Source organism: Propithecus coquereli, unplaced genomic scaffold, assembly GCF_000956105.1.
Source record: "Propithecus coquereli isolate 6110/MARCELLA unplaced genomic scaffold, Pcoq_1.0 Scaffold104, whole genome shotgun sequence".
In the NCBI taxonomy this organism is placed as follows: Eukaryota; Metazoa; Chordata; class Mammalia; order Primates; family Indriidae; genus Propithecus; species Propithecus coquereli.
The window spans coordinates 3,406,491-3,433,635 of record NW_012134303.1 but is presented as its reverse complement, the minus strand read 5'-3'; the positions used below and the strand labels follow the sequence as shown (position 1 = coordinate 3,433,635).

At 37.2% G+C, this 27,145-nt stretch overlaps 1 protein-coding gene across 1 annotated transcript in view; it reads right to left on the bottom strand.

Moving 5' to 3' along the window:
• Positions 1–1,178: 1,178 nt before the first annotated feature.
• LOC105810860 (PWWP domain-containing protein MUM1L1) overlaps positions 1,179–27,145 on the bottom strand; it is a 30,034-nt gene continuing 4,067 nt past the window's right edge. Inside the window, exons 2-5 of the mRNA XM_012644913.1 lie at positions 20,178–20,182; positions 20,001–20,123; positions 7,106–7,291; positions 1,179–4,925 (exon numbers count right to left, since the gene is read on the bottom strand). Of these exons, the coding sequence (XP_012500367.1) occupies positions 2,626–4,710 (2,085 nt within the window). The 5' untranslated portion in view covers positions 4,711–4,925; positions 7,106–7,291; positions 20,001–20,123; positions 20,178–20,182 and the 3' untranslated portion in view covers positions 1,179–2,625. The remainder of the gene's footprint in view (positions 4,926–7,105; positions 7,292–20,000; positions 20,124–20,177; positions 20,183–27,145) is intronic.

Sequence of the window (27,145 nt, the reverse complement as noted above, 5' to 3'; positions counted from 1 at the left end):
AGAGAGAGAGAGAGAGAGACTGACCTGTAAATATTGTGCATGCAGTCTCTAGGCCTGATTAGAATCTGGGCCTGATACTTAGCAGCCTGCCTTATAACTAGAGATGAATGTCTCCTTAATCCAATGGATTAGGGTGGATGACAGGTCAGGCTTTCCTATCAGACACAAACCTATGTTAGAGATCCAGTTTAGGGCAATCTTAGAGCCTGCTTTAACAGCCATTCAGGCTGGAAGGTATCTGAGTCCACACTGAGTTGGAAGGCAAACTCATCATCCACTTTCACACTCCAAATGCCATTCAATGACCCATTCAAAGAGGAAAAGAGATCCATGTCTGAGGCATACCTCCCTCCCTTCGAAATATGCCACAAGATAAATAACATCTCAAGAGGGATCAGGTGTCCAATCTTTACCCCAAACCAAACAGATATCAAGGAACTCACAAATATGAGGAAACCTGGGGCTCTAGTTTTCAAATTCAGGCAGTCAGTTCAGGAGGCTAATAAATATTTCTCACTATGATGATGTAGTACATCCTAGTCATCTTAGAAATTAAATTGTCATCTGGGTCACAGGAGTAACATCTCCTTTCTATAGCACCTGAAATCTGTCCCCAGAACAGAGCTTTAAACCACACATCACTTGCTGTCCTGACTCACAATGTTATCTATGAATGAATGAATGAAGGAATGAATGAATGAGGCAATAAAGAAAATATTAGAACCAGGAGATAAAGATAGCTCCACTGAGAAAACCAAAGGTGGGTGATATATTGGAATCAGAGGGACACAGTATCATAGAGTAAATAGAGTGTGTTTCGTAGGGTATAAAGTCCACATGTAGTGTGATGATGGTATGTGTCAGTTACTTCTTAGGGCCATGAAGAAGGTGTATGGATTCTGTACGTCTGAGAAGAACTGGTCTTTTTGAGGCATGGTCCAGAAAAGGTTTTGTGGCATATGCAGATTATAAAATTTGGTAGGCTTTCATTTAAAATAATACAAAATCAACCATGAAAGTGAATCTTTATTTAGAATGGTAAGACAGTTTTTAACAAGTGTTAAAGTGATGGGAACTGCAATAAGCAAAGATTCCAAACAAATTACAGTTTGTTTGTAATTTACAGTAACATCACCTTTGTAGCTACAATCTGAAGTATGATGAACTGAACATCCAAATGAAGGATATGATGGTTTTACTGCAAATCAAAACACCAAACTTTTGCAAATTTTACATAAACATGTAGCCACGTGAACACATAACAAGAGCCCAAGAGTGACAGTTGTCTCACTCTAAGAGGTAAAAATGCAGTTTCGTCTAAAGCCTTTAGCATTTTTTCACATCAAGTTTTTAAAATTATTTTTTCTAACATTTATTCTCACAAAAAGTTTGCTTCAAGTTAGAATAAACCACTAATTGGCTTCAGACTTTTAACTATAATATTTAACCATATTCAGATTAATTATCATATTTAGCCAAATGAAGGCTTTTTCTGTGACCTATTTTCAACTCCCCAGATTCTGGTCCATCTACTCCTTCCAGCACCTTGGAATGACTTACTAGCAGTCATCATTTATATTACTGGAAACAACTGGAACTATTCTACGAATAAGCCAGATGATAAAGCTTGCTTGGTTTGAGACAAATGACTATATATTTGGAGATAAAAGACTCAGAACAAAATGCTTACTTTTTCTACAGTTTATATCAAACTATAATAGATGGGCTCTTAAGCAGTCAGCCTGGACTCATAGGCCTACAGTGGCCAGACTATGACTACAATGACTATAGCTGCCTTACACATATCGGACAGCTATATTAAGAAGATCTACTCACTGTTAGTTATGAAGACAGCCAGAAGCCTGTTTTAAGAAACTATTCAGCTACTGAAGGATAAACACTTCCAAAAATGGAATTTCAAGAAAGTATAGAATGAACAATCCTGTTCAAGGCTGCCAAAATTATTTTCTGCATGCTGAGATGTTGTTTGCATACATATAGTCAACATGCAGATATATATTTATTTTTGAATTTCAAGATGTGTTATTGCAAAAGCAATTATAGTTATACTATATAGCAAAGCATATCTATCTTTGGTTCTATGTCTCAGAGATTTTTTTTCCAAAAATAAATAGGCATGGCAGGAAAAATAATTCAACTATCTCAAGAGAAAACCCAATATTTTATAAAAATTAAGCAAAAAAATATAATCGACATTTCTTTTAGACATTTTTCTAATTTTCTTGCTTAATATCTAGTACCAGTGCAATTTTAATATTAAAATAATTGTGCCCAGTGTATTTAACTATACAGCACAGACACGGATATGTCATAAAACAAAATAATACTTTCTCTTAAAAGTTACATAGGAATTATGCATTCTAAAAATGTATGGGAAAGCAGAACTGCTGAAATATGTTGACAAAATTGACTTTGAAGAAGCACAAGCAAAGGAAATAAAGATGTAGTGATACCCACAGATCCTAGAGATCTCAAAACAATTGAACACATTACCTAAAGCCCTTTTTCAAAAAATATTTACATGTTAGAGAGAACCTTTCAGAGATTTTTTTTAAAACTAGCATCTACGAAAGCTCCCTGTTATGGTTTCGACTCTCAGGAAATTTAATGAGCTTCATTTGTTAATGGTCTCCGTCTCTTTTCGAATATGATTTTGGCATCAAATAATTCTCTTTCCCTGTAGCCTAAAGATGGTCCTTTTAGATACTTTGCTTCAGCTGCCTTGTAATCTAACCCATCAACAGCAGAAATTGAACAAATAATTGCTTCTGGCAGAAGAACTTCCAGGATAAACTTAATTTTATCATCTTTTATCAGAGTCAGCATTCTTTCATCTATTTGTTTGTAGACTTCTTGTAAATATTTGACCACCTCGTCCAACTGATCTTCATCCTCAAAGTATGTTTCAATGCAGGGCATGAACCTGTTTGCGTTCAAAAACGATTTCAGCCATCTGGATCCTTTTGTGCCTTTTAAAATAGCCAGAAGATGGTCCTCTGTTCCCTTTGCATTCACAATGAAGTCCACTAGGTTCCTGTTGGCTCGGTCCCGAGCAGCCTTCATCCGGTCAGGGAGAATTTTCTGGAAGGACATTTTCTTGGCCTGGGAAGTCACAACCATGGATTCCCCACTATCCTCGTTATGGAGCTTTGGAAACATGTTCCTGAAGGTATCCTGTTTGATTACTTTCCTAATTGGATAACTAATGTCAGCAGCATAATACTCAAGGAAAGAGCCTGAAAAAGAGCCACAACCTATTCTAACTCTGTAGTCACAAATCAGCGAAATGCACCAGTCAATACTTTCACTGTACTCCTCCCTGGCTTTATCCACTAGTGTTTGTTTCTCTTTACAATCAAATTTCTTTAATCTTCTAAAAGTTACTCTAATGCCTTTCTTTTCAGGATTCATGTTTGCCTCAACAAAAAGCACACTTGCTTTCCTCTCTTTTCGTCTGATGCTTTTTACCACTGCTGGCCAAAATGGGTATTTTTGATATTTAAACCAGACTATCATTCCTGTTTCAAACGAACGTGGCTCATAATGCAAAAGGAAGCGTGGAAGTTCTTCCTCTTCCTCATCATCATCTAACAAGGAAGCATTAACAGGATCTAGAGGCAATGATTTGTCAGAAGCTTGAACTTCTTCCTCAAGTTCCTCCAAATCCGGGCTCTGAAGATTTCCTTCATTATTCGCAGGAAGTGAATAATCCAAGACAGGATTAGAGGCACTAAAAGAAGGCTGGCTTTCCCATGAACAACTCTCAGTGAATGCCGTGGCACCCATCTCTGATTCCACGGGAGGTTGATTCTCGCTGGCATCAAAGCATGGATTTGAGGGACCCTCTCCAGGATCCTCACCATTCTCTGAGAGGACAGAGCATTCAGAGGAAACAGCCAGGGTCTCTGGGCAGATACCTTGTGTCTCCTCTTTCAAAGCTTTGGGCACAATGAGGATATCTGATGGCGAAGGTGGAACACATTTTTCGTCTTTAACACATGTACCCTCCTCTTTGACTGTGGAGTGCACAAACACAACTGTTGAGATATTAGCCTTTTTCTTGTCCTCTTTTTCATCATCATCATCATCTGAAAGTGAAGGGAAAGTCTGGCACCAGCTAGAGTTTTGTGATGACTTTGTCTCAGTTTCACTTGGAATAGTACCAATGGTTGTTTCTATCTGTGATTTGTCATCATACAGGGAATCATCACTCTCTGAAGATATCAACAGGTATGGTGAGTTTTCACTCTCTTCAAGATACTTTGGTAAGTCCCCTTCGTGCTTTCGATACTTCTTACGAGGGGGTGAATCAGACAGGTTTTGTGGTTCATTTTGAAACAGTATACTGGTCTCCTCTTCATCTGAAATGCTTGATTCACTCAAATTTGTTCTCTCATTCAGAATATCCAGTGCCACTTTTAGAGATCTTCCATAGGCCGTTTCCTCTGCAGGTGGAGCACTGACCTCTGACTGTACTGCTAGTGAGGAGGCAATGGCTTCAATTTGAGATTTATCTAGGATCTTTGTTTCTGTGCTGTCCACTTTAATTTTTTCATCTAGTGAGAGTATCTGAACTTCTAGGGAAAATGTCTTTTTTCTCTTACTGTCTGATGAAGTTTCAGATCTGGACAAAACTTTTGCTGGCCATAACTGGTCTTTCCAATTGCATAGGACATACTGGGCATCCATTATGATTTAGATTTGTGTGCCAAGGGTTATTATCAGAGGTTGAGGTGGCTAGCTGTTCTTGTTACTGCTAAGGCAGGTCCTACCAAAACCAATACTTATATCAAAGCCCCTTTTGTCTTAGAACTACAAAGGGTTTACAGTTTGTGTGGTCTGTCCTTCTCCACTTCAATTTCCACGGATGCTTGAGTGCGTTGTATGAATAATACTGGAAGATACTGAGATAGGGAAAAGGAAAAGAAGAAAAGTATCAGCAAATAAAATTATTTTGCCAAAGTAAAAGGTGAGCAATTGCAAATAGAGAAGCGATAAAAGAAAGAACAATGCCCAGTGGGGCATCAAACAGAGGATGAAAATGTAGCATAATATAAAGGGGGCATAAAAATTGGAAAAGTCATTTTAAAATACCTCAAATTCAAGAACTTGCCCTTATGATTGTACATGCTTATTAAGGAGTGAATGTGTGTATATAGGGGCAGAGGTGGGAGAGCTTGTGGTCGTGTGTCAGGAATTCTATTTATCTTATTAGATACTTTGGTACTTTTGTGCCTCCAAACTTAGGATGCATCAGAATCATCTGAAAGACTTTTTAGATTTCTAGGCCCCATGCTGATAGTTTTGTTCAGAAGGTTTGAATTGAATTCACAATTTTGTATTTCTAAAACGTTCTTAAGTGATTCTAACGCTACATGTACAAAGAACTTTTTGAGAAGCAATGTTCTAGCTGAACACATAGTAATTTTTAAGCTGCAAGAGCAAGATTAGATTTCTAATGATACATGTCCAAGAATGTTTTGAGAAGCAGTGTTCTAGCTGAACACACAGCTTTATAATTTTTAAGCTGCAATTTTTAGCTTGGGCAAATTATTCTGGGTAAAGTGCTTTGTTCCCCCAAAGCAGGCAGACAAAGACTAGAGGGTCTCTATCTCCTGGACCTAGAAACAATACAATGACCTTTTTAAAAGCAAAGGCTTAGAAGGCAGAGATACAGAATGGCTGCCATGACCACTTATTGGATAGAGTACTTATCAAGGATTGGAGAGTTAGGCCATTCATTGGCTGGAACCTCAGGTAGACACCTGAATAGCTTCTTGCATGATTTCTTCATAATGGTTTAACACATGAGATCCTTTCCCAAAGCCAGAAGTTATGACTTTTAATTATAAAATGACATGGCTGCAGAACAGGGAACAAAACGAATTATACCCCAAATTCTCAACCTAACATGATTTTAACATGAAATGTGGCTTTTTTTATTTTTTTTAATTTAAATTTTTTTTTTTCAGCATATTACTAGGGTACAAATGTTTAGGTTACGTATATTGTCTTTGCCCCACCTGAGTCAGAGCTCCAAGCGTGTCCATCCCCCAGATGGTGTGCACCACACCCATTAGGTGTGAATATGCCCATCCCCTACTCCCCCCTCCCATCTGCCTGACACCCGATGAATGTTATTACTATATGTGCACTTAAGTGTTGATCAGTTAATACCAATTTGATGGTGAGTATATGTGGTGCTTGTTTTTCCATTCTTGTGATACTTCACTTAGTAGAATGGGCTCCAGCTCTATCCAGGATAATACAAGAGGTGCTAGATCACCATTGTTTTTTGTGGCTGAGTAGAACACCATGGTATACATATACCACATTTTATTAATCCACTCATGGCCTTTATCAAAAAGTCCCAAAACAATAAATGTTGGTATGGATGCGGAGAGATAGGAACACTCATACACTGCTGGTGGGACTGCAAACTAGTACAACCTCTGTGGAAATTAATATGGAGATACCTCAAAGAGCTACAAGTAGAACTACCATTTGATCCAGCAATCCCATTACTGGACATCTACACAAAAGAACAAAAGACATTCTATAAAAAAGACATCTGCACTAGAATGTTTACAGCAGCACAATTCACAATTACAAAGATGTGGAAATGTGGCTTTTAATTTAAAATGCCATGGCTGCAGAGCAGGAAGCAGAATATATTATTCCCCAAGTTCATAAAATATTTTTAATGTGGGCCGGGCGTGGTGGCTCACGCTTGTAATCCTACCACTCTGGGAGGCCAAGGCAGGTGGATCGCCTAAGGTCAGGAGTTCGAGACCAACCTGAGCAAGAGCGAGACCCCATCTCTACTAAAAATAGAAAGAAATTATCTGGACAACTAAAAATATATATATAAAGAGAAAATTAGCCGGGCATGGTGGCACATGCCTGTAGTCCCAGCTACTCGGGAGGCTGAGGCAGGAGGATCACTTGAGCCCAGGAGACTGAGGTTGCCGTGAGCTAGGCTGAAGCCACGGCACTCTAGCCCGGGGAACGGAGTGAGACTCTGTCTCAAAAAAAAAAAATTATTTTTAATGTGAAGTGTTTTGTGAAATGGGAAGAGTCTTACCCACTGTCATGTAGATCCTGGAAGGTCTGGCCCTATGATCCGGCTGTCTTGATTCTCACTCCAACTGCTTGTCCAAAAGGGCCTTTAACCTGCTTGGCACTTCTGTGGTTGCACTGACTTTCTGAGGCTATCCTGGCATCACATGCAGATTGTCCAGGTCACGTGTATCTCTGATATTAACCTAGGCTGTCCAAAAGGAAGACAGAGAGTCAAATCAACTAAATGGAAAAGGTGTAAAGAAATTTCCCTACCAAATCTCTAACAGGCATGTCATTCTGAAACACATAAATGAGGTGAAATCTCATCTGTGATGTAGATGCCATGTATAATTTCCTTCATGTTCTTATAGTATGAAATGCTCTCTGGGACACAGTTCTGTCATTTTGTTCATGTTGATATCATCTCTCAGGAAAAGCATGAGGTGGATTGGGAGACAGGAGAGAAGGAAGTTGCAATTGCCTTGTGTCTACTATGAGCCAGACTTTTAGATTTTTCTGTTTGAATTGTCACATCAGTCATTACATAGATTTTTTTCTTCTCTATACATTTCAATGGAATCATTGTTACAGTATACATGCTGTCTCACAGTCTACTAATACAAAATAGTTTTATTGCTTTGTTTGCCTGCTTCATAAAAATGGTCGCCTGAAGAAAATTTAGGAAACCTGGCAAGTGCCATCTTGTGATGACAACCAGAACTGCAACCTACCCATGAGTGATGGAGGCAAGACCTCAATCACTACCAGGTCCTTTCTATGGGAGAAGGATGGGAACTACATCCAGACAGCCAGAAGCCTACTCAGGCTTCTAGAATTTTCTATGCTAGGTTTAAGGGTTTTGTTCTGTGGGATTATAATTGGACCATAATGTCTTCAAGTAAAATATTTCTGATTATGAAAACATCTAGAAGCTTATTAAAAATTAAGAAGATGCAGAAAAACATGCAAAAGAAAGTACAACTCTATACAAATAACCGCTATGAATATTTTCTATATATCTTTCCAGAATTTTTTATATATATAGATGGATGTATATTATTTGAAACCAGCTTCAGACCCCACTCAAAAGCATGGCTTGAACATCATTCTACATAAATATTTTCCACATAATTTTTTTATAAATTAAATGAGGTTTTTCCCATGTGTGTAACATTGTGTCTCAATATTTCCCTGAATATGTAAAAAATAAACAAGTATATATTAATATTTTTTAAAAGCTAGGAAACAGTAAAGCCCTGTCTCTCCAATTATGCAAATAATCCTGTTAATACTTTTGCAGATAATATTTTTTTCCAGATTTGGTGGTATATACTGTGGTAACATATATAGGTATACTAACATGCATATTTATTCTTAAGTGAGATCATATGATATCTACTATTCTATAATTTTCTTTTTTCACCTTATACTATTTCTCAGACATTTTCAAATCACTACATGGAGAGATTCATGTTTCTATTTGCCAGATACATAGTATTTCACTGTATGGATGTACCATGCCATGTAATATTTTAAAAACTGCTTATGGACATAAACCAAATTATCTGTCTCACTCTTAAACTTAGATGATGTGGAAAAATGGTTCTTTCTGACCACAGACCTATCTGTTGCCTGAAAGAATGAAATGCAAGGAAGACATACGCAGGGCTATAGTTGACACAGCAAACAGGCTACCCATTTGATCAGGTCTAGGAAAATTTCCACTATCATCAAAAGACAAGGGGGGCATGGGAACATGTCTATGTGTTTATGTATTTGAAACAAAATGGGTATGCTGTTTCAGCTTCATTTTTCTGTCATTACTGTAAAATAATCATTAGGAAATCTACTATAAAGATGCTGAAATAGGTTTAAAAAGTAACCTGACCACACAGAAGTGCTGAATGTTAACAAGGGAGTTTATTTTCTTCCAGATCTTTTTCTAATCATATATATATATATATATATGCATATATTATGTGCAAGTAACTTCACTCAATTACACATTTGATCCCTTCTCCATGCTCATGTACATGTGACACATATATAGTCTTTCTATGTATCAATCAACATATAGGAGTATTTTCTCTATGCTGTCAAATACTTCTAACAGTTATTTTGCTGTGCAATTTAATAGATGCTTACAAAATCAAGCAACAGAATGTCTAGCCACATAAACATGGAATGCCAAGTCAATAAATTAGCATGAACAGCCATGCTACACTGAAGCCTTAATATAGAGGCTGTAATCTGATCACCCCTTCTCCTGTGGACTTATAAAGCATTGGAAGATACAAAAATTCCAGAGGATTAATTCCTTTAAAATGCCAGCAATTCTCTCAAAAGCACACACTGTTCCCACCACTCCAAGACCGCCATCCCTATTTGTCTCATCTGTACTATAGAGCCCTGAGAAGTCACTAGAAAATAACTAGCTTTATGACAGCCATTACCTTGAAGCTTCTTGTCAGCTGCAGTCTGGTGAAAGGCAGCTCCTCCTCCAAGACTGGCCAGGCACAGCTCCTTTCCAAGGGACTCAGAAGAGGCTCCACCCCCTGGCTGTGAGGAAGAGCAGAAGGCCCCTCCCTGAATTAGAGGAGGGGGAATTGTCAAGAGAAACCGCTGAAGTGTTGAAGTCTAGGGATGGTCTTTTTAAAAGAACTTTAAAGTGAAATGGCAACAAGTGTGCTAATTTCCATTCAAACCCTCAGGGGACGTGATTGCTTGAAGAAAAGAGGTGGCAAATCACTTTACCATATAATAAAAAACCAGTTAAAATATTTTTATATGTTTTTTTCTTCCCTTCTCTGGCATCTTACCTCTACAGCTGAATTTAAAACCCAACTGGTCAAGCTCCGTTAAAGTGGACCACTAAGGATACTGATTTAGATTGCATCAAAACTGTACATTATTTGAGGGAGAATTTGCTTTATAATTTTTTTGTCTGTTTGTTTACAGGACATTATTCATCTCTCCTTTTATTACATTCTCTTAAACTCTTCAGGAAAGTTTTAGAGATTTCTTCACATACATGGTTATTTCTGAATAGAGGCTGAAAGTAATTGGTTTGGCAGGAAAGTACCCATTTCATATGCCCTTATCAGTAATTGGCAGTTCCTTCTTCTTATCTTTTGTTGTTTTTCACTTGGGCAACTTAAATGTGAGGGGAATTAATTTTGGAATTTTACATGTATTTTTATGTATGAATATATTTTGCACATTCTCTTTATTAAAATGCTGTGTTAAATTTAGATTCCTGATTTCACTAAGAAAGCCAATTTTAAGTATCATTAGTTACAATTTTTGGAAATGAAGTAGTTTATTTGGCCTCTGTATCATATAATATGTAGTACTACTCCAATATATAATTTTTAAAAATCTACCTTTACATAAGCATGAATATTGGAATAATAAATACCAATAAATTAATGAATATCATTTCTAGGCTAGTGTATTACTGGAGACTTTTAACAATTAGAATATGTAATGCTTTGTGCTATGAACAACCCCTAAATCTCAGAAGTTCAATCCCTAAAAACTTTATTTTACTTATGTCAAAGTTCAATGTAGGTCATCATGTGCCCAGAAAGGGGCTGAGTTCTCAATTCCCAGCAGTCATTAAGGGACCCAACTTTCTTCCATCCAATCTATGGCTCTACTATCTTCTTGCGCCCTGAAGTCCTTTACTGCATTCTTTGCATCTAGCTAGTAGTCTAAAGAAGAGGGAGGATAGAGAGTCCTGTGGAAGCTTTTCGGGGCCAGGTCTGGCAAACACCACCAACGGCCACAGTCCACTAGCCAGAACTCAGATATGGAGCCTCAACTGCCATAGAGCCTGGGGAATGTAGTATCTCTATGACCCCAGGAAGACAATGAAACAGTTTGGTGAACATGTAGCATTCTTTCTGCCACAGGAAGTTTTCCCTTTCAATCTTTTAGAGACTACTATTATTTGTTTAATGCTTTTTTACAACCTTGCATCATATTTATAATGAATGGGACAGGAACTTCTAGTCGCCCACCTGAAATCCACTCTTTGCATTCTTCCTTGTTAGCAGAACCCCAATTGTATTCAGGGTGGCAGTGTGAGCTCCTAAAATACTACTTTTCCCAGACTCCCTCACTGTAAGCCATGGTCATATGATTGGAATTTCTTGCCAAAGAATGCAAGCAGAAATTGCTGTGAAGATTCCACAGAAGTCACCTCCAAAGAGGGATAAACAGCTAGATTGGGCTTTTTTTATCACTTTCCTCCTTTCTCTTCCTTCCTAATTGACCAAGGTAGAGTTCAGGCAGCCATGTGGACCAAGAAATGACTTAGAAAAAGGATGCAACTCACTGGAGCTGTGTGATACTGAGCCACTGAATAATGCTACACCACCTTACCACTGTCCAAACAAAATGCAAAGGAAAATATTAACTCCATGGATAGTATTTTATATTTCACTGTTTCGTAGGAGGAGGTGGACAAGAGTAACCACTAATAATAAATGTTAATACTATACTACTATTATTATAATGAAGATAGAGAGTATTATATATATATAAAATATCTAATACCTATAAAATTTTTCTATATGCCAGACAATGTTCTCAGCACTTGACATATTATCTCATTTAATAATCGCATGGTTTTTTTCTGGAGGAGAGGCTCATAACCAACTTATTCTGCATAACAACATTAATGTTATCCATAATAATGACAATGGTGATAAAAGCCAAGTGTTTTTTTACCATGTACCAGGCACTCTTCCAAGTGCTTTATATACATCAACCCCCTTGATTCTCATAAAATCTTGTTAGGTGCATATAATGAGTATTCCCATTTTGTAGATGAGGCATTATAGAGGTTAATGAACTTTTACAAGGAATCTAGAGAGTATTTTGCACATGGGGTTTGAATCCAGGTACTTTGACTCCAGAGTCCACGCTCTGAATCACTAAGATACACTATACCTACCTCATTGCAAACAGAAAATGCTCTATAAATGTGTGCTGGATGATTGGATGAATTAATAAATTTGAAATAGTTATGTACTGGGTGTCACTGGAACTTAAAACAGAATGCTGTTCCTGGTTCTGCATCTAACTTTCCTCCCTCCATATCTCCCATTCTCTTTCATTTCTCTCTCTAGTCAGCTAAGATAGAATGTAATAAAATATAATGGAAGTAAATGACATCCCATCACCTTTGCCAAATTCTATTGATTAGAAAGAAGACACAGGTTCTGCCCATGCTCAAGGGGAAGGGGATTATACAAGGAAGTGGGTCATCTAGAGTGTATCTGCCACATACTGTATGATTCCATTTATATGGCATTTTCAAAAAGACAAAAGTATAGCTATGGTGAAAAGATAAGTGTTGCCAGGTGTTACACGTGGGGGAGGATATGGCTATAAAGCACAAAGAAGTTGTGAAGGTGATGAAACTCTTGTCTTCTGATGAGTGGTGGTTATATGAATCTACATATATATTAAAATTCAGAAATACAAAAAAAGGTCAAGTATAGTGTATGGTATTTTAAAGTATGATTTTAATGTATAGTAATTCAAAGAATAAAAATTTAAATGGAAAAATGGAACAATAACCACTATATAAAAAGCAACTCATAATTTATGAATATGCTTTAGAAACCATCTGCTTCTTCCTAAGCATATTTAATAACAAAAAAACAAAAATAACATCCATACATAAATTTCTTAAAAAGTGCCAGTTCCACTTGCACTTAGGATATAAAAAGCCATGAGAATGTTGCCCACAACTTAACAATGATAAATCTCTAGATAACCTACAAAATCAAAACTTTCCTTGAGCCCATCGGGGAACTGAGTTACAGTGAATTCCAAAGGGTGACTGGCCCCTTTAAAAAGAGACAAAACGTATGCATCATTTCACCTTTGTCAGAGCATGGAGACAGAAGTGGCTGTTATAAAAGCTGAGATTTTAATGAATTCTTAAAGGTAAAGCATGGGCTAGCTGTGTCAGTTTGGAGTATCTGGAGCCCCAGAAACTTATACGTTTACTGCAAAGTTTTTTCTCATGGTCCTTAACCAGAAGCTCACAAAAATGAATGGGAACAAAGCAGGAAGCCTAAAAAAGCCCACATCACTGACTCAGATATGCAGGAAGCAATCAGCTGCTACTGAGGGACAGACACACAGCCCCACAAACTTCTATCCAAACCCTTCTAACATGAGGAGCAAAAGCCTTAAGCCATTAGGGAAAAAGCAGCAAACTCTTTCCTCCTGGACCCAGACAAAGATCCATTGCTTCTGAGGGACTGGCAGAAGTAAAACTCATCCACCTGGAGAGAGAGAGATAGGAAACTCTCCCAATTCCCAGAACAAAGACAGAGATCCACTGTTGCTGGGGGAGAAGTAGAAGCAAAAACCCCTGTCCTTGAGGAAACCCTCTCAGGCCCAGACCCCATCATGAATAAAAAGCAGCCCCACTACTGGGTATCTATCCAAAGGAAAATAAATCAGTATATCAAACAGATAATCTTCACTCCCATGTTTATTGCAGCACTATTCACAATAGCCAAGATATGAAATCAACCTAAGTGCCCATCAACAGAGAAATGGATAGAGAAAAGGCGGTATATATACACAATAGAATACTATTTGACCATAAAAAAGAATGAAATTATGTCATTTGCAGCAACATAGATGGAAATGGAGGTCACTATGTTAAGTGAAATAACCTGGGCACAGAAAGACAAATATTGCATCTTCCCGTTCATATGTGAGAGCTAAAATAGTTTATCTCATAAAGGTAGAGAGTAGCATGATAGATACTAGAGGCTGGGAAGAGTGGGTGGTGATGAAGAGAGGTAGGTTAACAGGTACAAACATACAGTTAGATAAAAGGTATAGGTTCTATCATTTGACAATAGAATGACTATAGTTGACAACAATATATGATACATTTCAAAGTAGCTAGAATAGAGGACTTAGATTGCTCTCAACACATAGAAATGATAAATACTCAAAGTGATGGACACCCCAGATACCCTGACTTGATCATTACACATTCTATGCATGTAACAAAATAACACATATACTCCATAAATATGTAAAATATATCAGTAAAAACAGAAAATAGAAAATAATCTAATAAAGCTAAGCCATTAGCACACAAAAAATCACTGGTTAGCTACTGCTGAGGAAGGGGTAAACAAATGTCTCTCACCAAAGACCAACCACAGATACAAATCAGAGGTTAAGCTGCCATGGGGAGAGAAAAGAATGCTGAGAAAACCCCACCTTCATGGTCCAGGTGCACAGGGCCTCCCTAAGGTTGAGGCTAGACAGGACAACAGACAAACACTTCCTGCCTCACCATGAGCCTATCACCTAATAATAACAGCAGCCTACTGCTATGACATGGGCAAGAGCATAAAGATAGAATCTCCTCTGCCAACACAGGTATGAAAGGACTACTGAAAATTTAGGATGGAGAATCGCTGAGAAAAATCCTCTATCACTCCAGGCTCCAATTGAAGCACAGATAATGTAAGTTATGCAAGTCAGGTGACAATGAAGTGAGAAAAGGAGGGAAAAATCTCTAACCTATTTTATACCACCAGTATTAACCTGATACTAAAATAAAAAACAAACAAGTAAAGAAAACTACAGGCCAGTATCTCCCATATACATAGACACAGAAATCCTTAACAAAATGCTATTAATCAAAACCAATGATATAGAAAAAGGATAATATCTCATGACCAAATGGATTTTATCCTGGGAATGTAAGGATAGTTCAACATTGGCAAATCAATCAATGTAATTCACCATATCAACAGACTAAAAAGGAGAAGAAAAATGTGTAAATTGATGCAGAAAAAGCATAAACATTTCACAAATATTCATGATAAAAAACATTCAGCAAAGTAGGAATTAAATGAATCTTCCTCAACTTGATCAAGGGCATCTACCAAAAGAGAAAAAAACCCTACAGTTAACATCATACTTAATGGTCAATCATGAGATGCTTTTCCCCTAAAATCAGAAACAAGGCAAAATCACCACTTATATTCAACGTTATATTGGAGATCCTAGCCAATACAATGGTGTCTGAACAATAAATTAATGGCATACAGATTGGAAGGGAAAAAGTAAAACTGTATTTGGAAACAACATGATGATCTAGAAAATCCCAATGAATCTACCAAAAAAAAAAAAAGCTATGAGACCTAATAAGTAAATTTAATAACATCACCAGATGTAAGATCGATGTAAAATAATTGATTTTATTTCTATATGAAAAAATTTGGAAGTTGAAGTTTTAAAAAAAAAAGTACAATTTATTTATAATATCATCAGAAACCAGGCGAGGGTAAATATAAGCAAGATCTCTATGCTGAAGACATCAATATACTGAGGAGAGAAATTAAAGAAGATCTAAATAAATGGATAAATATACCAGGTTCTTTGAATGAAATATTCACAATTTTAGGATGCAGCATCTCCTTAAACATATCTCTAAAAGCATTGTGATCTCAATCAAAATCCCAGTAGGCTTTTTGTACAAATTGAGAAGATAACTCCGAAATGTATATGGAAAAGCAAAAGAACTGGAACAGCCAGACCAATTTTGAGAAAGAAATATAAAAGCTGGAAGACTCACACTATCTCATTTCAAGACTACAGTAATCAAGAAAGTGTGATATTGGCATGGGATTGCCCTATAGATCAATAGAACACAAATAGACCAGCAAATATGGTCAATAAATTTTTGACAAAGGTAATTCAATGAAGAAATGATGGTCTTTTCAACAAATAGTGCTGGAGCAACTGGAAATCATATGAAAAAATATTCATCTTTGACCCCTTAGCTAAGACCATATACAAAAATGAACTCAAAATGGATTATTGACCTAAATGTAAAACCAAAAATTGTAATTTGTAGAAGAAAACAAAGTAGAAAATCTCTTGAGACCTTAGACTAGGCAAAGATTTATCAGGATACAAAAAGTATGGACTATAAAAAATGTATAAATTGGACATTAAAACTTCTGCTCTTCAAATAATAAAATGAAAGGAAAACCCACAAAGTGGGAGCAAATATTTTCAAAACATATGTCTGATAAAGGACTTGTATCCAGAATACATAAAGAACTTTCAGAATTCAGTAAGATTTAACAATCCAATTAAAAAAGAGACGATTTAAATAGACACTTCATCTGAGAAGATGTACAAATGGCAAACATTTGAAAAGATGCTCAACACTAATAACCATTAAGGATATGCAAGTAAAATCACATGAGACACCATTAACACCTTTATAAGAATACATAATATTGAAAAGAAAAAAAAATCCTGATGTTATCCACTTCTGGCAATAACACAGAACAACTGGAACTCTCACACATTGCTGGTGCAAATGAAAAATGTCATAGCCACTTTATAAAATCGTTTGGCAGTTTCTTATGTAGTCAAACATACACTTACCATAAAATTGAGAAATCTCACTTCTAGGTATTTACCCAAGAGAAATAAAAACTTACGTACACACAAAGACCTGTTCTGGAATGTTTAACAACTTTAATCAAAATCTCCAAAAACTATTAAATCTACTGGTGAGTGGATACTAAAATTGTAGAACATCCATACACTAGAATACCTCTCAGCTATATTAAGGAATAAACTACTGATACTTGCAACAGGGATGAATATTTTAAAAATAAGCTGGGCGAAAGAAGCCAAGTGCCAAAGGCTATATACTTTATTATTTCACTTATATGACATTCTGGAAAATGAAAAACTGTAGCGACAGAAATCTGATCAATTGTTGCCAGGAATGGGAGTAGAGAGAGGGTATTGACTATAATGGGGCAGAAGGGAACACGTTGGAGTTTTGGAAATGTTGTACAGCTTGACTGTATTGGTATTAATAGTTACATAATGGTATTATATTTATCAAAGCTCATCAAACTGTATATCTAAAAGAGTGAATTTAATTCTATGTAAATGACACCTCTTTAATCCTGAGTCTTAAAAAGGCATCCAATCAGAATATGACCTATATAAGACATTTGTATTTTACTGTGAGAGTAATGGAGATAGATACAGGGATTTTGATTGCTATTTTGGATCAATAATAGCCAAAGAAGTTTATGGGTTCCACAGGTATATGTAAAAGTATCCACTGGAGTCCAGAAAGAATATATTAAAAATTCAAATTATGTTAATCTCTTTAATTTTTATTAACTTCCACTTCTAAATTTGCTTTAAAGCATGGGAGGAGCATCTAAGGCACTTGACTTTTGATGTAGTTATAACTCTTTCAATAAATATATATCTTCACTAAATTTCTCTTTCATTGAGAGTTAGCACAGGACAAGTATCAAGAAACCAGATGACATCAGCATCCTACACTGCATAAAATTTATCCCCATTGGCAGGACCTTCAACCACACTAATGTTCTCATATGCCACTAAACCACATGAGTGGAAGGAGAGGAAGGAGGGAAGGAAAAGGGGAGGAAGAAAGGAGTAAAAGACAAAATGCTACAATCTGGAGATAGCAATCTGGTTAAGAATATGTCCCCAGTGATAAGCAGAAGCTGAATAACATATGAGAGAGAGCAAGAGAGAGAGAGAGAGAGAGAGAATGAATGAATAAATAAATGTCAATATTTTTAGTATATAAGGTCCATATAAGAAGTAGAAATGGTCAGTTAGAATACTCCCAAAGACCATGAGGGGGCCATGGGCATTGGTAAAACAAGGCAACTTAAGACATTTAATGGACATTCAAAATATTCAAGGACCCCCTAAGGCAGAGGCACAGACAAATAACAACTGAAACTGGAGGTAAACAAAGAGTTCAATCTTATTTTTGATGTCCATTGGTTGAATGTCAGCCTACCTGAAGAGGAAGAACATCAGAGGAAAACTTACTAAGAATGAGAATCCCAAGTCCAGAAAAAGGCAATGCAGATAGTGAATCACTGCCAGGGCCGAAGGGACTGCATAATCTCTGATCAAGTATGTATGAACATGATAGAGAGGGGGAAAAGAAAAAAAAATACCAACCAGTGACCTAAAGGTCACAAGGGGATAAACCTGCCACTATTAGAGATTTTGTATTTCCCAGGCAATGTTAAAACCTACACATACCAATGGATAAAACTGCTAGGAGTCAAGACTCAGGATTATGGGATGGGAAATATTCTAAAAGTAATAAAAGAAAAGGAAGTTTGATGAGGACCTCACACCCCCACCATTACAGTGCACAGACAAAAAAAGCTCCACCACTCTCTGAATATTCAAGTAGAAAGACTAACTTCTTGTGTTCCTACTGGCATTAACATGCAAAGAGGAAGACTTATCTGGGATCTGCCTTGGGGAATTTAAAGAAAAAAGGAGTCCTCTCCCCACGTCGCCATTCTGAGGTACCCATAGGAAAAGATCCAGGCAGGACCAAAATTAGTCCTGTCACCACTTTAAATAAAGGTACTTATCAGTTCTTTAGTGAGGAGACCTGAGAAACTGTTAAAGATCCAATGTCTAAACCTCAGAGTTTCTCAGGCAAGTATGGCAAAGTTGTTAGGTGTTCCAAGTTCTCAAACAGATAGATATACGGACATGGTTTAAGACCTAGTTCTAGCTTTACTAGAGGACTGGAAGAACAACTGGTGCTACCAAGTATCAAAAGATATTATAAGGTTAAAATAATTTTTTAAAGCTCAGTAACAGTTTGTGTTGCAAGAGGTACATATGGACGCAGGAAAGAAGAGGAAAAGAAGAAAAAAAAGTTCAAAACGAACCATGGAAGATCTGAATATACACATGATTCATTGGTACATCTGGATAAGACTAGAAATTGATCAGTGAACTCTCAATCATCTAAAAAAAGTCCTTAGGTCACTGGACTGTGTTTGACTGTCTGGTTTAACCAGAAAAGCAGTGATTTTAGAGGCCTCTATTGCCTTAGGGCTACTAAACAGTTTTCTTCTTCAGTGGCTTGTTTATATTTCCCCAAAAACTCACAAGGAGGCTTAAATAAATAATTGTGAATGGGTAGTGCTAGAGGATACTCATTGAATGAAAAGGGAAAGAAAAAGAGAACAAGCAAAGGAATTTTTTTTTCTGTGAAAGGAGAAGGAAAGTGGACAACAAAAATGGAGAAAAAGATATACAAAAAGATGAATAAATACTGGGCGCCAGACAGAGAAAAGTAGTATAGTTGGGGGGAGAATATATGAAAATTCAATAAAAGAGAAGTAGTTCTGTAACGCCCCAGTCTGTAGCCCTTATTATAGCTATTACATTTAGGGAATGAGTGTGTGTGGTGTAAGATGGGCAGCGAGAGTTGGAGAGTGTTTTGGGGACACTATTTCTGCTACTGAATGTTTTTTGTTTTTTTTTTACTTTGGGGCCTCTCAAGGTTTATTCTAGGGGAATCATTTTTTAACTCTTCTAAGCTGCCAGTACTACCTTATCTATCCAAGGCAGCCAGACACAGATACTAAGGGCTGTGTCTCCTGAACCGACCCTGACAACAACACAATGACGTCGTTCAGAGGATGAGCTAAGGTCTGTGTCTCCTGGACCGACCCTGACAACACTACAATGACGTCGTTCAGAGGATGAGCTCAGGAGGCAAGACATTTGGAATGGCCGTCATGGCTAACCATTGGACAGGATTGTTTTCAAGGATTTCTTGAGAGTCAGGCAGTTGGCTGGGGCATGCGAGTCTTCCATAAGTAGACATCATTATGACTATTTGCATACTTTCTTTATTGGGGTTTAGCATATTTCATGCTTTCCCAACACTAGAATCTGTGGTTTTTAATTTAAAATGCTATGGCTACTGAGCCAGAAGCAAAATAAATTATATTTCATATTCTCAACTTAGCATGTTTTTAACATGAAATGTTTTGTGAACTGGGAAGAGTCTTACCCACTGTCACGTGGATCGTGGAGGGTCTGGCCCTGTGACCCAGCTGTCTAGATTCTCACTCTAACTGCTTGTCCAGCAGGGCCTTTCCTCTGCTCAGCACTTCTGCGGCTGCACTGCCTTTCTGTGGCTCAATGGGCAGCACCTGCAAATTGCCTAGACCACGTGCATCTCTGATACTAACCTAGGCTGTCCAAAAGGAAGGCAGGGAATCATACCAACTATATGGAAAAGGTGTAAAGAACTTTCCCTACCAAAACTCTAACAGGCATGTAATTGCAAAACACAAGAATGAGGGGAAATCTGTGATGTAGACACCGTGGTTATTTTTCTTCATTTTCTTATAATATGAAATGTTCTCTGTGTCACAGTTATGTTATTTGGCTCATGATGAAATCATATCCTTGAGGAAAATTATGAGATGCAGACAGGAGAGAAGGGAAATAACAATTGCCTTGTGTCTACTATGGGCCAGACTTTATGTAGCAGCATTTTTTATGATTTCTGTTTGAGTCTTTACGCCAGTTCTTGGGTGAGGCTTTTTCTTCCAGACATGTACAATTTTTTCAATGGGATTTCAACCACACTCTACATGCTGTCTCATGGTCTGTTAATACAAAATACGTTTCATTGCTTTGTTTGCTCACTTCATAAAAATAGTTGTCTGGAGAAAATTTAGGATATCTGGCAAGCGCCATCTTGTGACCAAAACCAGAAGTGTCACTACAATGTCCTTGTAGGAGAAGGATGGGAACTACATCCTGCCAGCCAGCAGCTTTCTCAGGCTTCTAGAATATACCATGCTCAAATTTCGAGTTTTGTTATGCATTACACGAAAAATGGAATCTGAATGTCTTTATCTCCAATGGTCTGATCATAAAAAATAACTGCATGTTTACTGAAAATTGAAAATATGAGAAAGATATATGAAAAGAAAGTATAATTCAGGAAAGACATTATTTCCTGTTTATCTTTCCATATTTTTTCTTTACATAAATACATGAATGCATATCATCTCAAATCAGCTTTTTACCCTGATCAAGCTCATGGTTTGAAGATTTTCCCATACCAATAAGTACAGGATGTCCCAAAAGTCAGCATACATAGGGAAAATGGGAAATTGTAGATAAATGCACCTTTATTTACAAAATATTCATTACAGAATGTTTCCTTCGTATGGAGACTTTTGGGACACCCTGTATTTTCAATGTGATTTTTCATGAATCACTTCAAATGCAATTTTCCCCTGACTTTGCAACTTTTTATCTCAATCTTTTTTTCTGATATTGTTAAAATGACTATATATGTATTAAGGATTATTTTAAAATAGAGATAGTAAAGCCCATCCTGTCTCTACAACAACATAAATAACTCCATTCGCAGTCTGCCCTATTTTATTTCTGATTTGGTTAAACATACTGTATTAACAGTCTTTTAGCTTTAAATGACATCACATGGTGCTTGCCATTCTGCAATTTGCTTTTTCCACTAATGCTACTTCTCAGACATCTTTTCAAATTACTACAAGTTTATACTTCTATCTGTCAGCTATATAACACTCCACTGTATGGATGCAGGATACCAGCTAATACTTTTAAAATTGTTTATAGAAATAAACCAAATCCTCTGTGTTTTTCACTCTTAAGCTTAGATGATACAGAAAAATGGTTCTTGCTGACAACACTGTACCTGACAACACTGTACCTGTGGCCCAAAGGATGGGCTGCAGAGAGGAAACAAGCAGGTTTGTAGTTGACACAGCAACCAGGCTACCTGCTTAATCAGGTCCAGGAAAAATTCCACTATCAGCAAAAGACAAGGGGTGTATTGGGAGTGTGTCTGTGTGTGTCTATGTGTGTTTATGTATTTGAACCAAAATGCATACAGCTTCATTTTGTTCTCGAATTATGAAAATGATTATGGGATAAGGCAATTCTAAAAATGCTGAAACCACTGCAAACAGATTTAAAAGAAACCCAGTAATCTGAACACTCAGAGATGCAGACTGTTAACACAGGAGCCTAGTTCCCTCCGTAAGGAAAATGCGTATGTATATTTACAAGTGTTATCACTCAACAGCATATCTGAATCCCTTTCCACGTTCATGTACATTTATATTTGTGTCTGGATGTGTCATTCACTACCTGTTTACGTTTTCCTATCAGTTCTTTTTTGGGTAGAGTTAATAAGTGCTTAAAACAAAACATAATAAAATCTGTAACGAAGATAGAAACATGGAATGCCACGTAAAAAATTAACATGAACAGCATGCCTCACTGAAGTCTTAACTTAGAAGCCGTAATCTGATCGCCCATTCCCACACGGAGGACTTTAAAAATATCGGGAGAAATCAAAATTCCAGAGGATTAATTCCGTCCCGATAACAGCAATCCAACCAAAACCATATTCCGTTCCCACCTCTCCCAGGCAATCATCTCTATTTGTTTTTCACTTTAAAGGCCCGAAGAAATATCCAGAAAATAACTAGCTTTAAGACAGCCATTACCTTGAAGCTTCTCGTCAGCTGCAGCCTCGTGAAATGCAGCCCCTCCCCCAGACTGGCGGGCACAGCTCGCCTCCAAGCGGCGCTCCGGAGGCTCCGCCCCCTCCCGGTGATGGGGAAAGCAGCGCGCCTTTCCCTCAAATAGACAGAAGAGACTCGTCAAGTTAAACTGAAATTCCCTTAAAGCGAAAAGATGTTAAAACACTTGATTTATATGTCAAAAAAAAAAAAAAAGATTTTAAAGCACTTTGAAGAGGAATGGCAACATGTGTCTCTTTAATTTACATTCAAACCACAACAGTAGGTGATTTCCTGGGAAAAAACACATAGCATTGTTTTTATCATATAATAAACACCCAGTGAAGAATATCTTTTACAAGTTTTCCTTGTCTATTCCGGCACCTTATTTCTACAAATGATTTTAAGATCCAGCTGGTCAAGCTCTGTTAAAAAGCCCTGTTAGGCCCTTGTTTGTGATTGCAGTGAATTGATACATTATTTTATAGATAATTAATTTTCTGCAATTTCAATTCTTCTGGCCCTGGGACATGACATGTCTTTTGATTCAGGTCCTTCAGAAAGTTTCACAGTTTTTTTCAACTAGAGTCATTTCTAAATGTAAAACATCAACTAAAATCCTTAAAGAGATAAATAAGTATCTAAACCACAGTAAAAACACATTAAGTCAAATTTGAAAACAGAAGAACAAACTTGACAGAAATGTTTTTAATGCAAAAATATCTTTAACCTCGGAAGTTTGAGGCAGGAGGATTGCTTGAGCCCAGGAGTTTGAGGCTACAGAGCATTGTGATTGCTCCTGTGAATAGCTACTGTACTCCAGCCTGGGCAACACAGCAAGACCCCATCTCCAGTTTTTTTTTTTTTCAAAAAAATCGCTAATCTAACAATTCACAATTGCAAAGATGTGGAAACAACCCAAGTGTCCATCAATACATGAGTGGATTAATAAAATGTGGTATATGTATACCATGGAGTACTATTCAGCTTTAAGAAACAATGGTGATATAGCACCTCTTGTATACTCCTGGATAGAGCTGGAACGCATTCTACTAAGTGAGGTATCCCAAGAATGGAAAGACAAGCACCACATGTACTCACCATCAAATTGGTATTAACTGATCAACACATAAATGCACATATAAGAATAACATCTATTGGATGTTGGGCAGGGGGGAGGAGGGACAGGGGAGGAGGGAGGAGGGGACGGGTATTTGCATACACAAAGAGTGCAATGCGCACCATCTGAAGGATGGACACATTTGAAACTCGGACTTAGGGGAGCTGGGGGGGGCAAGGGCAACATACGTAACCTAAACATCTGTACCCACATAATATGCTGAAATAAAAAAAAAAAAAGAAAAAAATCGCTAATCTAAAGTGTTTTTTACATATTAAGAAGAAATGGCGAAGTAAAGAATATGGGCAAAGGACATAAATACATGATTCATAATGTTCTGAGGGGATAATTTTTCCCCACTCTTCCTATTTACTTCCTTGAGAGCAAGCTCATACAGTTCAACTGCAAGTATTTTTGTCCTCTGTATAGTTGCAAACCTCTAGGCTATTTGATTAGATTTGTTTAACTTTGGGGTCTTGTTCTAAGGCCCATTTGATTCTCACAATAATCAATGACCTGCAACTTATCTTCTCCCTGCACTAAATGTCCTGTAACTTATCTTCCCTTGGACTAAAGCTGACGTTTTGGCATCCATCTGCAACTCCATTTGTTTTATGTCAATTTATTCAATTTGTTCAGTGGAGAAAGAGAGTTGCTACTTACTGGGGCTTTTCAGAACCCAAACATTCAAAATAAAAATTAAAACCGACAAATATATAAAAGATATTTCCCTTCCCTAATAATCACAAAGATGCAAATATAAACACCAATGAGATGCCATTTTTCTGATTTGACTGACAAATAAGCAAAGAAATGATACAATAAACAGTAAGGGAACAAGAAAATGGGCACTTTTACTCATGCCCAAGGTCACAAAGCTGGGAAGAGGGCAAAATAAAATCAGAGTCAAAATCTATCTGACTCCAAAACAGGAGACATGCCCTCTCACCACCAGTACTCATTGCCTTCTGGGCTTGGAATCCTATCTCTTTGGTAAAACCAAAGATGATGTCATTCACTTTCAGATTGTGAGAAAATTGGTGAACAGAACCCCAGATCGAGTACTGGCTTAGTCTCATGTCCTCTTCAGTGAACACACTGGTGAACTACAACCATCTTTGGTATTTACCATACTCATCCTTGAACTCTTTTCCATCTCTTATATACATCTAAATTCCTACATAAATTTAACAATATTTTTGTGCATTATGCTTTTGCACTGACCGTATCTGCAAGATAGTTTTCACTTGGCCTTAGAGCAATTATGTCAAGTCTCTTTTGTGTTATAGGGGCATGGAAGTAACTACCTTTTCAGAAATGGCTATCCTGGACAGGGACTGAAAATAATTTGTTTACTCAAGAAAGTGCCATTTTCACTCCACTCTCACTTAACGATTGGCAGTTTCTTGTTCCTGTGCTTTGTTGTTTGCAACTACCTATTCAATATGGGAAAATCATATTTCTATCCTCTTTTACTGAGCTTTTCTATTCACAAAATACTCAAGAAATTAAGATTTAAATTTATTATTTTCTATTGCCTTTAACATTGAGGTGTTATTTCCCAGGAAGCATTAAAAGCTATACATTGTGGACGGATAATGATTCTGACAGTTAGGACTCTTAATGTTATGCTAAGTTTAAAAGCAAAAATTATAAAACACCAGCAAGTAAAGTTGATGAGACCCTCTCAACCCCATCCATTATCACAGCGAGCATGCAAACACATCTTCTGCTATATTCTAACTATTCAGGTTAGAGAAACAGCTGTGCTATGACATAGCTTTTCCTATAACGAAAAAAAGGAGAAAAAGAAAACTGTCTGCGTTGGGAATTCTAAAGAAAGAAGAAACTATCATTCTTCCAGAGACCCATAACAGAAGGGGCAAGCTGGTCGAAATTACTCTGGTAACCAATCTGAAAAGGACATCAAAGTTTCTTTGGTGAGATATAGATTTGTTGACAGGACCCTTTAAGAGTTTGTCATGGAGGCATTATTATGACAGACTTATGTTTTTGAAGTTTTCAAACAGACAGCCAGGAAGTCAGACAGTTGTGGGTGTGAAATCTTTATTAGCTCAGTAGAGACAAAACTTTCAAATCCTTGACAACTATACTACATTGTTATTTCCACATCCTAGATAACATAGTTAACAAAGATGCACAGGTTATGTGCATCTCTGATATTAATCTAGGTTGCCCAAATATCAAATATTAAGCTATATTTAAAGATACAATAATAAAGGGGTTTAGTTGCTTGGTTGTCTAGAAAAGCTGTTTTTTTGAAGAAGCCTCATTCTATGGACCTAGGGCTAGTAAATGGTTCTCACCTGTTGTATCTTTTTATCCGCCCCCCCACCCCCAAACTTGACAAAGTAGCTTGAATAAAGTGTTTTCAGTGGGTGATAAGTGGATTACATTAAGCCATGACAATAAAGAAAAGGGATGATGGGAAGTTTACTTTCCTAAGTAGCGAGAAGGTAGACAATGGGAATGGAGATAAGATAAAAGCCAGAAGAATAAATAGTGGGTATCAGACAGATGGGGTCAGAGACATGGAACATATTTTGGGGGAGGGAAACAAAAACAAAGAAGTATTATAACACAAACCCAAGGCCCCATCCTCATTTTTTCTGTTGTATGATAAAAAGGGAATGTGTGTGGGAAGGGCTTTGGTGGTATCAGGGACATAATTTGTGCCTTTTGGACCCCAATGGGTTGTCTTAAGTGAATGCTGGGTTTCAGTGGTTTACTAAGTTGCTACTGCTGCCCTGTCTGCCCACGGCAACCACAGGAAAGCTCATGGACACAGTGGGGTTCAGCACTAACAACCTCAGTAAGAGCACAATCTTAGGAGTCAGAGATTTGTGATAGTTACTGAGAAAAAATTAAATGCGTTAAACTACTGCAAATTATTTTTCAAGAGAGTACAGTAATGCCTTTCATAATGATGTTTCAGTCCAACAGGAACTACATGTATTGTGGTGGCCCCATAAATTTATAAGGGAGCCAAAAAAATCCTATGGCCTAGTGACATCCATCGGAGCTGTCTTAATATTGCAGCACAACTCATTGCTCACAAGTCTGTGGTGACACTGGTGTAAACAAACCTATTGCACTGCCAGCCATATAAAAGTATAGCACATACAATTATGTATGGTACATAATACTTGCTAATGACAATAAACTCGAAAATAATAAATGTTCTTGGTTTGTGCATTTACTATACTTTTTTATTGTTATTTTAGAGTATATACCTTCTACTTATTAAAAAAAAAACTGTTAACCGTAAACCAGCCTCAGGCAGGTCCTTCAGGAGGTATTCCAGAAAAAGGCACTGTTATCATAGGAGACGACAGTTCCATGTGTGTTACTGCCCCTGAAGACCTTCCAGAGGGACAAGATTTCGAGGTGGAAGACAGTGATAATGATGATCCTGACCTTGTACAGGCCTAGGCTACTGTGTTTGTGTCTTAACTTTTAACAAAAAAGTTTAAAAAGTAAAAAAAATTAT